Source organism: Apodemus sylvaticus, chromosome 6, assembly GCF_947179515.1.
Source record: "Apodemus sylvaticus chromosome 6, mApoSyl1.1, whole genome shotgun sequence".
Lineage (NCBI taxonomy): Eukaryota > Metazoa > Chordata > Mammalia > Rodentia > Muridae > Apodemus > Apodemus sylvaticus.
The window spans coordinates 35,915,566-35,931,002 of record NC_067477.1 but is presented as its reverse complement, the minus strand read 5'-3'; the positions used below and the strand labels follow the sequence as shown (position 1 = coordinate 35,931,002).

Genomic DNA, 15,437 nt, shown 5'->3' with positions numbered 1-15,437 from the left:
CAGAGAAGCTGTGACAGGTAGGTTGGAGGTTTAAAAGCACAATTGTGTTTTCCAAAGCAGACAGGGATTTATGCCTGGGGCCCGGGGCCTGAGTGCACTGTTGGGATTTGCCAATGGGCGAAGCCTGACTTTTGTAGTCTGGAGGCATTTTATGGACACACACCCAGCATGGAGTCACATGCCAGCGGTTCAGAGCCGACTGGCCCAGGTGATAGGAGCAGGGAAGGGAATCTGTCTCTCTCTTCTGCCTGGCTGCGCCTCACCTGCTGGCCTGACCCTTTGCGCACTAAACGCGAGCTTAGAGCCTGTGAATTTCTAAGCCACTGGCTGCTTCTCCATGGTGGCGATGGGGCGGAATGTGACTCGTTTTTAATTTGTAGAACAAACCCGTTCCAAGAGACTCAGAAGGGATTTGCCAAGCCTGTCGGTTCATAGAGCTGTGTACCGGTGTTGGGGGGGGGGGGGACGAGGAGGGGGACGGGCGCGGCGCGCATGTTAGCCCCCTCCCTTCCAACAGTCCCAACCAAGCAGTTTGACTTTCCCCTCTGCTTTTCAGCTGCAAAAGCAAGAACGCAAGCTTTAGGACTCTAAAATCCAGCCTTCCTACTCCACAGGAGGTGGAGACCTTGCTTGCCCGCGGGAGTGTCCTATTCCATTGAAGTCTCTTGGGCTGGCCCCCTTCCCCCACCCCAGCTCGATTCTGTCACTTTAAGTCCAGCCCCTGAGAGATAGCCAATAGGAGCCAAATCATACATCAGTCTCTCAGCCTTAAAGCTACAGTAGGGTTAGTGGGCTCCAAGTGTCGGGCGCCCCAGCCTCCTCCACGGCTTCGCGTCCCCTCTGCCCGTCCGCTGAGCGCGCGGATGAGTGGGAGCGCGGAGCTGCGCGCCGCTCTCAGCCTCCGGCTCCCCCGCCGCGGCCGCGTCCTCCCACTCCGCCTTCTCGCGCTCACCGTGCCGGGCCGGGACTCGCACCTCGCCTGTGCCCTTCACTCGTCTTCCGCGTGATTTCCCCGCCGCCTTTCTCCTCCAACTGGGAATGCTAAAACGGGACTGATGGATGTGTCCGAACTCTGCATCCCGGACCCCCTCGGCTACCACAACCAGTAGGTGCCTCAGTTTCCTGTCTGTCTGTCTGTCTGTCTGTCTGCCTGCCTGCCTGCCTGTCCTTCTGCCCATCCAAGTGTCTCTATCCTGGATGTCGCAGTTCCTCTTCTACACATTCCTGAAGTGGCAGGGACCTAGGAGGGGCACTCCGGACCTAGGAAGGGGCAAACCGTACACTTGCCCGGGTTTCTTAAACCCTCCTCTTAACTTTTCCCTCATCATCTTTCACGAGCCCTTACTTTTAGACAACAGCGGCGCTTTCTTGCTCACTCTGAATTTGCTCCACGGTGACAAATATCTTCATTTCCATGACGGGCAGGCGGAAGCCCAGAACAGGTGCGGGGAAAGTGACCGACCGCAAGGGTGTTCTGTCCCGTCCTAGGAATCCTCCCCACGGGTGCTTTGATTTCCATCCTGGGTACCCAACAGGATTTCAGCCAGGGGCAGAAAAATCAGGTGTGCTAGGCCCGGTGAGGGGAACAGCCGGCGACCAATGTCGTGCGGGCGCGGGGGTCCCAGCGGGACGCGCTCATTGTGGCGGTCCCCAGGAGTCCCTGGGGCGCGGCAGGGCCCGGAGCGCTGCGCTGCGCTCCGCACGTCCTACTTGGGGACCCCTGTCCCCGGGAGCCGGGTGGCCCGCTAGGTGCTGCGGAGGTGAAGTCTGTTGGACGTTCGGGGCAGCGTGTCGGGTTCTGTATCCCCGCCGCGGGCTGAGCAGCGCTAGTACGTGGGTTAAGCGAGCTACACGGGTGGCTGAGGCTGCGGCGACACAACTCTCCGTAGCTCCGGGGTCTTGGGACAGTTTTCTGAGCGTCCTGGCTGGGAAGGGGAGAATCGACCCTAAGACTCGACTATCGCAGTTCAACACGGGCCACCCGCGCTCTCCAAGGTGGCGGTGCCACCTGCTCAAGCACCTGCCGCCGGGGTCTTCCTTCTGGCGCTCCGCGTCCCATCTCGCGTCGGTGGAACTCGGAGCGTTCGTTGTGCCGTCCTGGAAATGGTCCTCCGCAGGCTTAATAATTAAGATTAAAAAGAATCTAATGAAAACTCTGGCTTCTCACCCGCAGCTTTTCTAAGTAACTTTTGTGTTTTTCTTTTTCTCCACCCCCAACACCCCCCTCTTTTTATTTTTTTATTTTTATTTTTAACTTCTTTTTTCCTTTTTTTTTCCCCTGAAAGAAACGTACAGATTCAAGTTTTCTTCCCTATCATGCTCCTTTCCTTTCCACACCACTCATCTTTTCCTCGAACCATCCCGCCAAAGAACTTGGGAGACAGCTCTAAAATAAAGGCTGTGGACCTCCTCTGGTTAGATGAAGTTTCGAACCCTTCACCTTGCCTGGGAGACTGCTTCCCCTTGCCTGGGCCAAGCCAGGAGGCAACTTAGCAGCGCCGCTGCTGTGTCAATGGCCGGACTGTCCTGCCCCCCACCCTCACCGCGAAACAGTGACCCTTTCCCTTCAGGGATTTTCCCCCTGGCAAAGAGTCCTTTTTAAATACCTGCAGAATTGAAACAGAGGTTCAGAAGGAGGTGTTGAGGGATAGGAAAGCGGTCCTTAATTATAATGGATTCTGATTTCCATCGGCTTGAAAAGTGGCTTTTCAATTCTCTTTCAAGGTTATGCCGTTCCTGGGGCTGCGGGTGGGAGTAGGGGGTCTTTGCTTTCAGGCTCCTTCCCAAGGGAGTATGAGATCCTCGGCAACCCCGGGGGAAGAATAAGGTTAGGGGTGGGGACCGTGAGGCTTGTCGGACATTTCCTCACATAAAATTACCAAGTACGTCAAATATTGGATATTTAAATTATTTAGGCTCCCTTTCTCTGGAGGTGACTTCTTCCCTTGAGCCTGAAATATCTCTCTGTGTTTGTCCCTAGCTCAAGTCGTCATCGATCCATATGAGAATGTGTGTGCGTGCAGGGGCCGGGATGTATGCATTGATGGTGTTGTGCAGACCCCCAGAAGGCCTGATTTCAGTCCGGGGAGAAATGTGGATTAAGAGGAAACTTTCAGGGAGGCAACAAACAGGACGATGGAGCCAAGGTCTTAGAGGTGTAAAGCGAAAATCATTTATAAAGTAAGCCTGGCAGTGCTGTGCGGTCTCTACCCCTTTTGGCTCATTTCTTTCTTTCCCTCCCCCCCCCTCAAAATAATAGTAACAATAACAATAGCTTCTCTACCCGTGAGCCATACCAAAAGTCAAAAGTATGCCTGCCCCCCCCTTTTTTTTTTTAAACCCAGGACCTTCAGGCTGCAGCCAAGCTATACCCAGTAGTAGCTCATCTGCAGGTGTTGGCTGGAGCTATGGTTTGCATTTGCCCTGGTACAGAGGTGCTGGGGCATAAATGAGAAAACGGGAGGACAGGGGCCGGTATGTGGAGGTAGCTTTGGAGCCTCCTCTAGCAAAGTAGCAAAGCAGGGGTTGCCGCACACTCCGGTTTGCTGGAAGCATGGTGGCATACACGCATTTCTTACAGGCTGGTGTTTCTCAGGGAACCCGTGATGGGGTGCTGTGGGGGGAGGGCATCATGTGCTCTGTATATACATTCTTTTACCCTGTGTGCATTCATTGACATTCTCAGACTTTAGGAAGCCCAAGGGCACAGGGGGTGTGAGCTGGCGGTTGGGGTGCAGCTCTCCTGTCCCCTCCTGAGACAGAGAACATTTGTCACATTCTCTGTGTCATCCTCACCGTCCCAGGTGAGAGGTGAGCGGGCAGGTGCACACCTTCCTGGCCGTCCTGCCCTTCTTCTTCATTTCCCCACAGTCCATCCCAGAGGTGACTCCCTCACCCTTCCAGATCAGTACTCCCTGTACACGTATGACCTGCCATGGGCAGACTGAAGGTCCTCTCCTGTGAGTTGCCTGTGTAAGAATTGACTCCAGGAAACACTGGGCTGGAGACCCGAGGCACAAAACCCCCAGTGTCGGGGCGGGGGGTGGGGGGGGTGGGGGGGGGTGGGGATGGAGTTGCCACCTTCTGAGGAGGACGGACCACTTGACCACTTCACTGTTGTTAAGGAAACAAAGAACAAACTGTCCTGAAGGTAAAATATGTGGGTTCACACGTAGGAAAAATGCCACATGGTAATTCAAAATCAGTGACCTGGAGAAAAACAAAGGGGGGAATTAATTTTTAATGGTACATTCAAAAATAAATCAGAGAAAGGGCATTAGTCGTGGTTTTCCAGGGGAGGGGCTCCAGAAAAGAAACCTTTATATGTTTGCACTCCTCTGAAGGTGTCCATAGGTGGAAGAGGGTGGTGGTGGTATAGCTAGCCGGAGTTGTTCAGCCCCGAGGCAATAAATAGAAAAAAACATTAGGTCAGTGTCACAGGGCCCTAGTCAGGACTGAGGCCCTTCCGGGTCTGTGACAGTGCTAATATCCTTGGAAATTTCCTCTTGGGGTAAATTATTTTACCAATCCCTCTCATCTTAGAAATAATCTTCTATTCTGCCAATACTTATATAGTGTGTGTGTGTGTGTGTGTGTGTGTGTGTGTATGGAAAAAAAAGATTTTCTTTTATAAGAGCATGCACGGGAGAAACAACTTGATCCCCCAAACAGGAACCTTTTCATTCTATTGATTTGGAGTGATCAATAAATATCCCATTTAGTCGAGAAAAGGGACAGAGGAGACTTTCGGGATAGCAGTGTATGTGTGTGTGTGGGGGGGGGGGGGTGGAAGCTGTGAGAGTGACTTGATGTCACTCTCAGCCTTCTAGGAGGGGCCTGTTCTCAACCGGGCTCTCACAACTCCGTGCTCTGGGCTTCGTGAACCTGTAACTGGACATTTTGTCAGATGGCTTTTGGGGAGAGCCTAATGTCATTGAAAAGTTTCTTTTCTTCCTTGGTCCTCTGCAAGAAGTCTTGTTTCTCTGAGGCAGGGGTCTTTCTCATTTCCAGGCTGTGGGAGTAGTACCTGAAGGGTGGCTGGTGAGGACCTGGGGGCAGGCCGGCTGCGCAAAGAGAGTGTCTGACTAATAGCACATGGACCAGAGGCACGGTGCGATTGAGCTGGCTCCCTAGAACTTAGCTGTAAGCACCTGCCATCTCAAGATGATTAAGCCATGGTCCACATTCTAAAGGAAAGAATGGTAGACCGTTAGGCCATGACCTACCTTTTTAAATAAACTCAGACCTGTATCCTGAATGGCCTGACTGTGATGCCCTCCCTCGCCTGCCAGCTCTCCTGAGGTCTGCCCATCTCTCTCAGCTCCTCCCCGCATACATAGAAGCTCTGCCCGGCTTTAACCAGCCCTGCTGATGGGCTCTGGGACTGTCTAACTTAGATTCCGATGACCCTTAACTCAATGTTACTGCGATGGAACATTGGCTGCAATGTTCAGCTTCTAGTGTCCTCTGTAATTCCCCAAGGAGTACCTGGGCAGGAGTGGGCAGTGAATGCAGGGTCTGCAGATCGCTCCCTGGAAGCCATAGGGTAGAGTGGAGGAGGATGGGCTGTAGCCAAACCAGACAGTCAGCTTGGAAGCATCTTCAACATTCTGCTGTGTGCCCTTGAGACTCCTCCTGCTTCCAGCTCTGAAGGGGAAGGAAAAAAAGTGTGTGTGTGTGTGTGTGTGTGTGTGTGTGTGTGGTATGCATCTGTGAACCTTCTTTAAGCCTGCTGAGTTTCCCATCTCTGTCTATCACACTTATACCTCTGTGGAATGCTTGTCGCAAGGACCAGTCCTCAGAGGTAGGGCCCACAGGCTTCAGTTAGCCCTAGTCTCTCCTGGTGGAACCAGAGTGGCCTAGGGCCGGGTTACATCTGGTTGCCCCATTGGCCCAATGTTGTCTGGTCCCTGTGCAGGGAGGCTGTGGTGCTTATAATTGCAAATGTAATTAGCAGACCAGCCATGGGGGACTGGGATGCTCAACTTCTCTGCACATCTTAGTGACCCCTGTGATAGCTAGCCCGGCAGATTAACCCTCGAAGGACCAGCCTGCCTCTTGCCACCAGTGGGGCCCACTGATCTTTAGCTGACCACAGCAGAGCTGTGCTGAGATCAGACCCCCTTCCTCTGGAGAAGCTCTCTCGGCAACGAGTGTGAGAGGTTGTTTCTTGGAGATTTTCCTTCCCTTGGACACTGGGTTAGTGACCCTCAATTCTTGTCTGCTGGGGGCATTTCCTTCTCTATTTCTTCATGGTCACACTGGGATGCTGTGATGGGAGCCTTTGGCTGCATGCTGGCTGGTCCTATGACCCTGGGAGTCACTCACAGTCAGGATCCCATCAGGAGCCGGAGAAAGAAAAGCTCTGACAAAAGCTGTGATGACTTCTGCCCGGCGCACTTGGGGCTCAGGGGCAGGGGCTGGTACTCACCCATCTCATCAGTCTCAGCCACAGTCAGCTGGCAGGAAGTGATTGCTTCCCCCTAGCGTGAGCTCTTCATGCGTGTGTGTGTGTGTGTGTGTGTGTGTGTGTGTGTGTGTGTGTGTGCTCCGCAAGGCTGCCCAGCTTCTGCTGTTCTGCTCTGCTCGGAGATTTGTAGAGACGGTCATTGAGTCATCATCCAAAACCAAACACCAAACATCATACAAGTGAAGACACATGCAGCAACCTGTCTCCCCACCTCCCCCCAAGAGTGCCTCTGTTTTGTTTTGTTTTTTAAATCTTTTTTTCCTTTCTGTCTTGGTCAGGATTAATATCAGAGAGGATCATAAGAAGATTTTAATTTGCAAGAACTAGGGTAGAGAAGTGTCAAACCTTTTTTGTGATCCCATCAGGAGCTGCATCCAGCCCTGGGCCACTATGCTCTGGAGAGCCATGTGTGCCAGTGTGGTGGGTACAAGCATGGACTGTGGGCCTCGCTCCCTTTAAAAGGAGTGACAGTGTACAAAAAAAAAAAAAAAAAAAAAAAAAAAAAAAAAAAAAAAGCCCTGCCTGCCTGTCCCTTGCCTGAGCTGAGATCAGGTCTGGCGACATTCCAGTAAAAACTCTCACCTTGAAGTTGATCCAGAGTATGGAAGGGACCACAGAGGGACCCACTGGCTGGTGTTCTTGTGGTATAAAGGATCCTAGCTTTCTCAGAGGCCTCTCTCCGTCTTCACCCTGGACTGGACTGGAGCAGACTGGAGAGAGAGTGAAGGTAGACCCGCCCCTCTATCAGATGACCATTCCGAGGGACACAAGTACTTGGGCCATTCTACTGCAGGCCTCCATGTCCTCTCCTCTCCCTGGACAGATATGCCACCAAAAACGGAAGTTCAGAGGTTTTCTTAAATGGAGACAAATAAATTGTAGTTCCTCTGTCCTTTCTGTATGGGATCCGATAAGATGGTCAGCTGAACATCTTAGAATTAGGATTATCTCAGTGTAAATTAAAATTATGTAAACCTAACGTTTTTCAGAAGGTGAATATATGTGTGTGAGAGTGTGTAACTACTCTTCATTTTGTTGTGTTTTAAAACCTGTATAGATTTTGATCCTAAATAAATTTCCCTTTTCGTTTCTTAAGACCCCCAAATTGCCTATTGCATTTTGTAGTGAGCTTTTTCCAGGGTGGAGTCTTTTCTATTCCCAGCTGCATTGCCGGCCAGGATGGAGCCATTTCTGGGAATGGATTTCTAGAATATGGTGTTTTATTTTTCAATATCATCTTATTTAAGGGTCAAAGGGGAGTTGCACAAACTCTGACGGGGTTTTGTTTTTATCATCTGGCTTCAAGTGAGATCAATTTTTTGTTTAACGGTCTAGCATGGTCCTCTCTAGACCATTACAGAAACAGCTAGCTGGCAGCCGATAACCAGCATTTTACTAAAACACAGCATTTAAAACAAGAGTGAAGGTGACACACCAAAGACACACAGGGCACTGCCATCCCAGAGTTTCAGATCTGAACCATAAAGTATCCTTTATATGTGGCACTTTAATTTTCAATTGCACAAATTAACTGGAGTTCATGTATTACTTTTTAAAATTATCGATTCTTTTGCTAATTCCCTTTGGATTTCTGGTTTGAGATTTTTTTTTTTTTAACCTGATTGTAGATACCTGAAGTCGGGCACAACAGTGCATGCTTGAAATCCCAACACTTGTGAGGACAGAAGAATCGGGGGTTCAAGGTCATCCTCAGCTGCATATAGAGTTAGAACCGGGGCTAGCCTGGGTTATAGGAGATCTACACTAAGTGAGAGAGAATATGATCTATGTTAAAAGGAGAAGGAATGAGACAGGAGAAGAACAACCTGGAGAGGTGGATTTGAACATCGCCCGTTTTCCCTGTGCTCTTGGATCTGAAGGATGGAGAACAAGGCCATGCAGTCCCAAGGACACGTTCTGGGGAGCGATGGGGTGAAGGGGCATGTCCTAGGGGACCTTTTTCTCGTGCCTTACAACTCAGCCTCGTCTTGCGTCTTCATTCATCAACCCTCGCCGTTTCCGTCCCAACCTGGTACAGCATGTCCTTGTCTGCTAGCCTGTTTCGATTTCACTGTTTGGGAGGGAGACTGTAGGTATGTGGGCCTGACTTTGCACACATGTCACCGTGCAAACTGACTGTGCACACATGTCTCCATGCAAACAGGAGCACGTTTGAGCTGTCCTGGGGTGGAGGCCGTAAAAGTCTGATACAGAGTGCCTTCAGCCATTCCACTGTGATTCATCCATCCATCTCTTTATCCACTGTCACCCACCTGCTCATCTGTTTTGGTAAAAACATCAAGAACAGTGAAGAAAGACCCAGTCTTCATATTTCATTCAAGCTGGCTGTGTCTGTTACCCGGGAAACCAGTGATAGAGTATGAATGGAAGTAGCAGGAAACAGGAAAACTCTTCAGAGTCCTTTTTCAAGTCTTTCCCGTCTTTCCTGTCTCACCGTCTGGTCCTGGGTGCTCTCGTTGGGTATCCTGATGAAGCAGAGAGAGCAAACTCGTGTGCCCTCCCTCACACCTCTGCTTTCCTGATCCATCTGCAGAGTTCATTGTTAGTAATAAACCAGACCTTCGGCGTGCATGGAACAATATTTAGCCATCTCCTTTCAGGCTGACTCTTTGTCAGCCATCTCCTGGGTCTGTTGACGCCACCGTCTCCCTAAACCGTCACGCTAACAAACACTGTCAGAAAGAACACCGCTCTTCACAGAAATAATAGCGAGAAGGTGGTGGTTGTAATGATTATAAGAAGCGTAATAACAGCTTTCACCTTTTCGTTCCTCCAGAGTGCCAAGCGATTCACATGACCCGTGTTCTCACAGTCTCTGGTTAACGGTGGCCACAGTTTCGCCTCAGAGCATAAATACATTTTGTGGGAATGTAAAATACGCAAAGGCCTCGGGCTTGCGTATTTGAATTCATCCAGGAGCAAAACCAGTGTCTGGCTATGAGCAGGCAGGTGGCAGAGAATCTGGTTGGTATTAACCACATGTGCCCAACTCCAGAGGAATGCAGGAGAGAGAGCTCTCCCTTTAAGGATGTCCTTCCACGTCTCCTGTTGCTGTCAGGTGGCTCTTCTGACTGTGTTCTCATGTGTTTGCAGGTGGGAAAGGGGGGGCTTTGAAGGACAAGGGGGAGGTGCTTTGACATGGAGGATCTTCAAGAGTGGCAGGAAGTGAGGCAAGTCATCTCCCCAGCCACCTCGGTCGGCCACCTTACTGGCCCTTCTGTTTCTGTGAGGCTCTTGTCCCAGTTTGCAGGGCAGGACCTCTCCAAGAGCCTCTGAGCTACTCCTGCATCCAGTGATGCCACAGCTGTGTTCTCTTTCTTTTGCTTTTGTCTGCACTTGTGCGTGTGTTTAGGGGAATGTAAGGCACAGCTCTGCGCCCCCCAATATGCGGGGGACCCTGATGTCTGCATTCCTTTGAACAACTTAGGATCACTATGACTAGCTTCTTACCCTCCCCCCAAGGAAAATAAAATCGAAGCTTTGGATTATGGGTTGATTAGCAAGCGATTTAGCAAACAAACCAGTCCCCTCTGGAAATGCAAGCCGGTGTGGCTGTACAGTTCAGGTTCAGATCTGATCTTTATTCAGTCAGTGAGAGATCTTTATAGCTGTAATTCCCTTGTCAGATTCAGAGGATTTGTTTGTTTTGTTTTTAATAATGAATAATAAGAAACAGTTTTTGTTGAATTTAAGAATGATTGAAAGAAAGATTTTTTTAAATTTTTAAAATTGTTATTATTTTCTTCCAAAGAACATTTGGAATCTGTGTGTCATTGTCACTGAGAGTTCGGGGCTGGCCTGAGCATGCCTACCTGCCTTCGTAGCAGGTGAGCTAGCTGTTCATTACAGAGTCGGAACATTATCTTCAGCAGGTGCCAGGCCAACTTACTATTGGCTGTTGGGATGTCCCTTCTGTGTGTGCCACATCCTGTACTGATTCCAGAGGCAAATGGTTGAAACGAAGGCACACAACCAACAGCCACGGCGGTGGCCCTGATTGTTTATTGATGACACAGAATCTTTCTGGTTTCTTTCCTCTCTTCCCTGTGAAGTAACCAGCGGGAAATGAGCGTGCCTTCAGAAGGACCATGGAAATAAGATTCACGGATTTTCGTAGGGTTGCACGTGTCGGTTTTTATTTGTTTGCTTTCAGACAGAGTCTCACGAGTGGGCCTGCTATGTAGACAGTCTGTCCTCCAGCTCAAGGAAATCCACCTGCCTCTGCCTTCAGAGTGCTAAAACTAAAGGCACGCACCATCACACCCAGGTTCATAGATCTTTGCGGAAACTTTATTCTCTCTTTCTTTCCGCAGATAATAACTACCTCTCTTTAACTTGTTGTGGGGATCAAATCAAGTCATTGACAAGTGCCAGGCGCTTAGCAGGCATGTAGTAGGCGTGTCTTAAATGTTTCGTGTTAATGAAAGCGGGGTGGGGGGGTGCCTGGACTGGACTTAGCTTAATGTGATCACTGTGGCTTGGATTTCTGTATGTGTAACACAGGGGATTAGAGAAGGGATTAGTGGAGCTTGGGGGGAAATAATGAATAGGAAATATTCCTCTGAATGAGTGTGCACATCCTCAGTCTCCTGAGTGGACTTGCATGATGAAATAGAGAATACCGCACAGTTAAATGTAATTTTGGCTTGTATAATTTGGTTTAATTTAGATAAACAATGATGTTTTTTGTTATGCATCTCATGCAATATTTGCTAAATCTTAAATTTGTCTGATTAAGTAATGCGCCATTATATTCTCCTTATCCTTATCGTTATGGTTGCTGTTGCTTTTGGCAAAACACCAAAGGGTAGTTATATGTTTAAGGTTTGGGGAAAGAGCAGGGGGTTTTGGAGGGAGGGTGTCCCCCCCCTTTTTTTTACAGTTGTCTTTCTCTTTTCAACTTATTTATTTGTTGAATTTATTTTGCGTGTTTTCTGACAGTCTCACGTAGCTCAGGCTGGTCTGGAACTCGCTGTGTAGCCAGTGATGACCTTCCACTCCTCATCCTCCTGCCTCCGTCTCCCAAGGGCTTGGATTACAGGCATTGCAGTATTACACTCCCGCCTATTGTTTCCAATTACATTTTATCCATTTATTTTGTGTTTCTGTGTGCATGTATGTGTATGGGCACGTGTCATGGTGCCATGTGGAGTTCAGAAGACGACATGTGAAACTTGGTTCTCTCCTTCTGCCATGTGTGTCTCCGTGGGTTTGGCCACAGATCCCTTACCCGCTGAGCCCTCTTTCTGGCCCCTCAAAGTCTTAAGTGACCATCTCCTGCATCTTGCCAATATTAACTGGTTAGATTGGTCATAGCTTCAGGGGTTAGTGGGTAGAAGTGAGTTCTGCTTTCCCAATGTGTCAATGGAATCGCGATTGTGTAAGTCTTTCGGGGCATGTAGCACCCACAGCTGTTGAGTTTTGCTTTAGAGAGATGCAGAGGAGAAACTCTTTTGAGGACCCGAACTTGCTTGGTGTTCCACCCTCCACCCCACCCTCAGACATGTTGGACAACTGCAGCAAGTACCTGACATTCAAACAATGAGAAGATAACCTTGCTCTACCTAAATGGCCAAAAAAGATACTATCCCGTCTTCCTATGGAGAGCTCGGGTAAGATGCTGTGGGAAATCCACTCGCATCAGTGTCATATGGGAAGCAGAGGGGACTAGGGATGAAATCTGAATAGGGTCATCTGGGAGGGGGTGCAGATAAGCTAGGACCCCAGCTGCCGCTCACTCGCCTCCCAGAGCTAGTAATACCATTGTTTTACCTAAGGTCTCCTCGCTGCCTGGATACTGGGAATAAAAGGGCTCTAGAGCCCCCTACAGGCCCTCGCCGACTCTGCAGCCCATGGGCACCAACCCTACAGCTGGGCCTTTCTAGAGCGGAAAGGAGAGGCGCATGGACAGCTCAGAAGCCAGGATCACAGCTCAGCCCGTTTCTAGTTCTCCTTCTGAGCTGTGGTGCAGGTTCTGTAGCATTGCAGCTGCCTCCAGCTGTGGTGTGCCTTCCCCTAGCGCGTACGCACACCACACACACACACACACACACACACACACACACACCAGCAGGACAGGACACACTCACTGCCTCTGCGGCTTGCCTGACCTTCAGACAGTCTGGCAAGTATTCCAGCCCCACTTATTCTGAGGAATGCCCTCTGCTGCTGGATATGCAGAAGCATCGCAGCCTGGTGCAGAGCCCGACAGTGGTGTTCAGATCCACGGATGATCTTAATAATAATAATATTAATATTGGGTGCTTACTATGGGACACATGTTCCCAAAGGATATTTTACATATTCACCCACTGCTTCCTCACAACAGCCCTGGGAATCTTGTTTCACAGCTAGGTAGACAGAGGCATGCGAACACACAAGTCACTGTTTGACCCTTGCCTGCTCCCTTTCTCGGGCATCATAAGGCATTCTGGATCGAATCCTCTCTTGTGGCCTGCGTTTCCCCCTTCCCATGTTTCCCATCATCATCTACGCCTTACTCTTTCTCCATCAGCTCCTGAACCCCAGTCTGTGTGTGATGCTGGAGCCTGCCTTGAATCCCGCTTGTGCCTGTCAGCAGCAGTTCATAGCCCCAGTGTAACAACCCCCCCTCCTTGTGTTTTCCCTCACTCCACCCAGTAACCCAGGGATTCCCTGCAAGTCACTGAGAGAGTATCTTCAGTTCTTTTCCCTCTCTTCCTTGTCTAATGCCCACCGACACCTGAAAACTTATCCAAATAAATACACACTTGAGAACTGTTCTTCCCCAGAAGGCCTTTCCCCATCCGGAGAGCTTCTATGGATCCTGTGAAACCCTGCCCAAGGATCCCGTCTCTGTGAAGCCATCCCTTACACACCCCATATATGGCTGGATCTCTCTCCATGGAGCTGCCCAATGGCCCTGGGTTGCAATCCTAGCATAGAGCAAGTGCTTACTAATTCCTGTTTGAGTATGATAGAGAGGTTACCAGTGAGGGAACTGGAGCCTTGGGGACACAAAAGGGAGACGAGAGCCCTGTAGCTAGTGATGACCAGGACTCTCTGTGGCTCCACACCTGCTGCTCAGGCTGAACACGGAGCCGTCTAGCACAAGGGCCGGTAGCTAGTGCATACACTCTTCTGGGAAACAGCCAGTTCTGCGGCTGAGAGAAACGTAGCTCTCGGTGCCCAGGCCCCAGGAGACTCAATTGTTAATTTTTCAGTTTTTTTTTAAAGCTAGTTATCAAACACAATCACTATTGAGCATGAAATAATATAAATGTGTAATTCAACACATCACAGTAAAAACAAAGATCATAATACCAAAAGCTCAGCACTTCCTGAGGCCGTGGGACACTTTGCTTTCAGTGTTTGAAGCAGGTAGCCATCTCTGAGCTTGTCAAGGGCCATACTGTATTGTACAGTGGCAATTTGTGGCCCATTCCTCCAAGCCCCTCAGAGTTGTCACACTGATAGCTTGAAACGGGACACCACAGAAACTCAAAACTTCTATAGTCAGTCACTGCTCTTCTGCATGTGTTCCACCAACACAGCACCGTCTGGCTTCCTTGCATCCTGCTCTGTGACTGTGGATAAATGGCTTGACCTCTCTGTGCCTCAGATTCCATATCTGCAGTGAGCCTTCCTGTGGTGCTGGCACAACTAAAATGTGGTAAACATCAGGCGCTCAAGCAGAGATGCGTACACAGTAAGGGCTCAATAATCGCTGACTCATCGTACTTATATGCTCCTCACTGTCCTGAAACGTGTCCAAATCCCACCACCACGGAAGACTTCCCAGATAGAGGAATGTGCACTGTATGTCTGGATTCTAAGGTTCATTGCTCTCCACCACCCCCACCCCACCCCACCCCCTGCCCCCGCCCCCGCCCCCGCTCCTGCTCCCGCTGCTCCCGCTGCCCATGGCGTTGAAGCTGAGTAGCTCAGAACAGGAAGCAGAAAATACTGAGTGTCCCAGAGGAACAGCCCCGTTGACTAGAGGATTGCGCCCCAGGGCCTATGAGGCTTTGGGGTCAGGGCTGCAACAAACTGGAGAGCCGGTGAGGAGGCACACGAGGTCGGGGCTGAGCGCGGTGGATGTCAAACACAGCCAACCTGGAGCAGGGAAAGTCTGCAGATGGCTGAAGCTTTAAAGATGGCTGAAGGTCTGAGAAGAGACTCCTGTCCCCCCTGTGAGTGTGGGACCCAGAAGCTGTGCCCCAGCAGGCGGGGACTCTCACAGTACAGGGAACAGAAGACGTGTCCCAGAATATCCCAAGGGGAGCTTGCGCAGTGAATATCCTGGGCGGGACCTATTGACTGTGCTGTTGTCTAAGTCACACCCAGACAGGCCCTACCCAACCCCAGCCCAGCCCACTTTCAACAGTAAGCTAACTGGGAGCTATGGACTCCCAGTAACAGTTACAGCTGCCTCTACACAGGCCTGAAGGTGCGTCTCGCTGATTGCCGTGGTCCCGGTTTTGTTTTTAATTCTGGACTCATAGACCAACACCCCTGGAAGTGACCGTGCCTAGATTGGGCAGCATTGAAAAATCTATGCCGACTTGCTAGTTCTCATGGGATTCTGGTCTTTCCCCGAGCAATTCTGGAGCCTGCCTGTGTCAGAATTATTTGTGAATCGAAACACAGGGCTGGGATCGGAGAAGCCTGCAGTAAATATGATACATCTGAGAACGTTTTGTTAGGCTGGGCAGCTCGTGGGCTACCGTCCAGCCGTACAGGTTGCTCACTGACCATGGAGGTCTGTTTGAAGGACTGGTGAGATTCGAGGCTTGTTTTTCCTCAGTCATGGGCATTGTATACCAGGGAGAAGAGCAGAGTGAGTGTCTGAGGACTGAGGTGTAGAGAGGCTGAGGAACCTGGGCCTATTCATTCCATGAGAGCAGCCCCATCACTAAGTCACCCTGGTGTACTCTTATTGCTGCGAATCCAGTGCTCGGGGATAAGA

At 50.2% G+C, this 15,437-nt stretch overlaps 1 protein-coding gene across 1 annotated transcript in view; it reads left to right on the top strand.

Annotated features, from left to right (window-relative positions):
• The first annotated feature begins 1,055 nt into the window (after window positions 1-1,055).
• Window positions 1,056-15,437, top strand: part of Esrrb (estrogen related receptor beta) — an 89,317-nt gene continuing 74,935 nt past the window's right edge. The window contains exon 1 of the mRNA XM_052185349.1: window positions 1,056-1,105. Coding sequence (XP_052041309.1) covers window positions 1,056-1,105 — 50 coding nt within the window. The remainder of the gene's footprint in view (window positions 1,106-15,437) is intronic.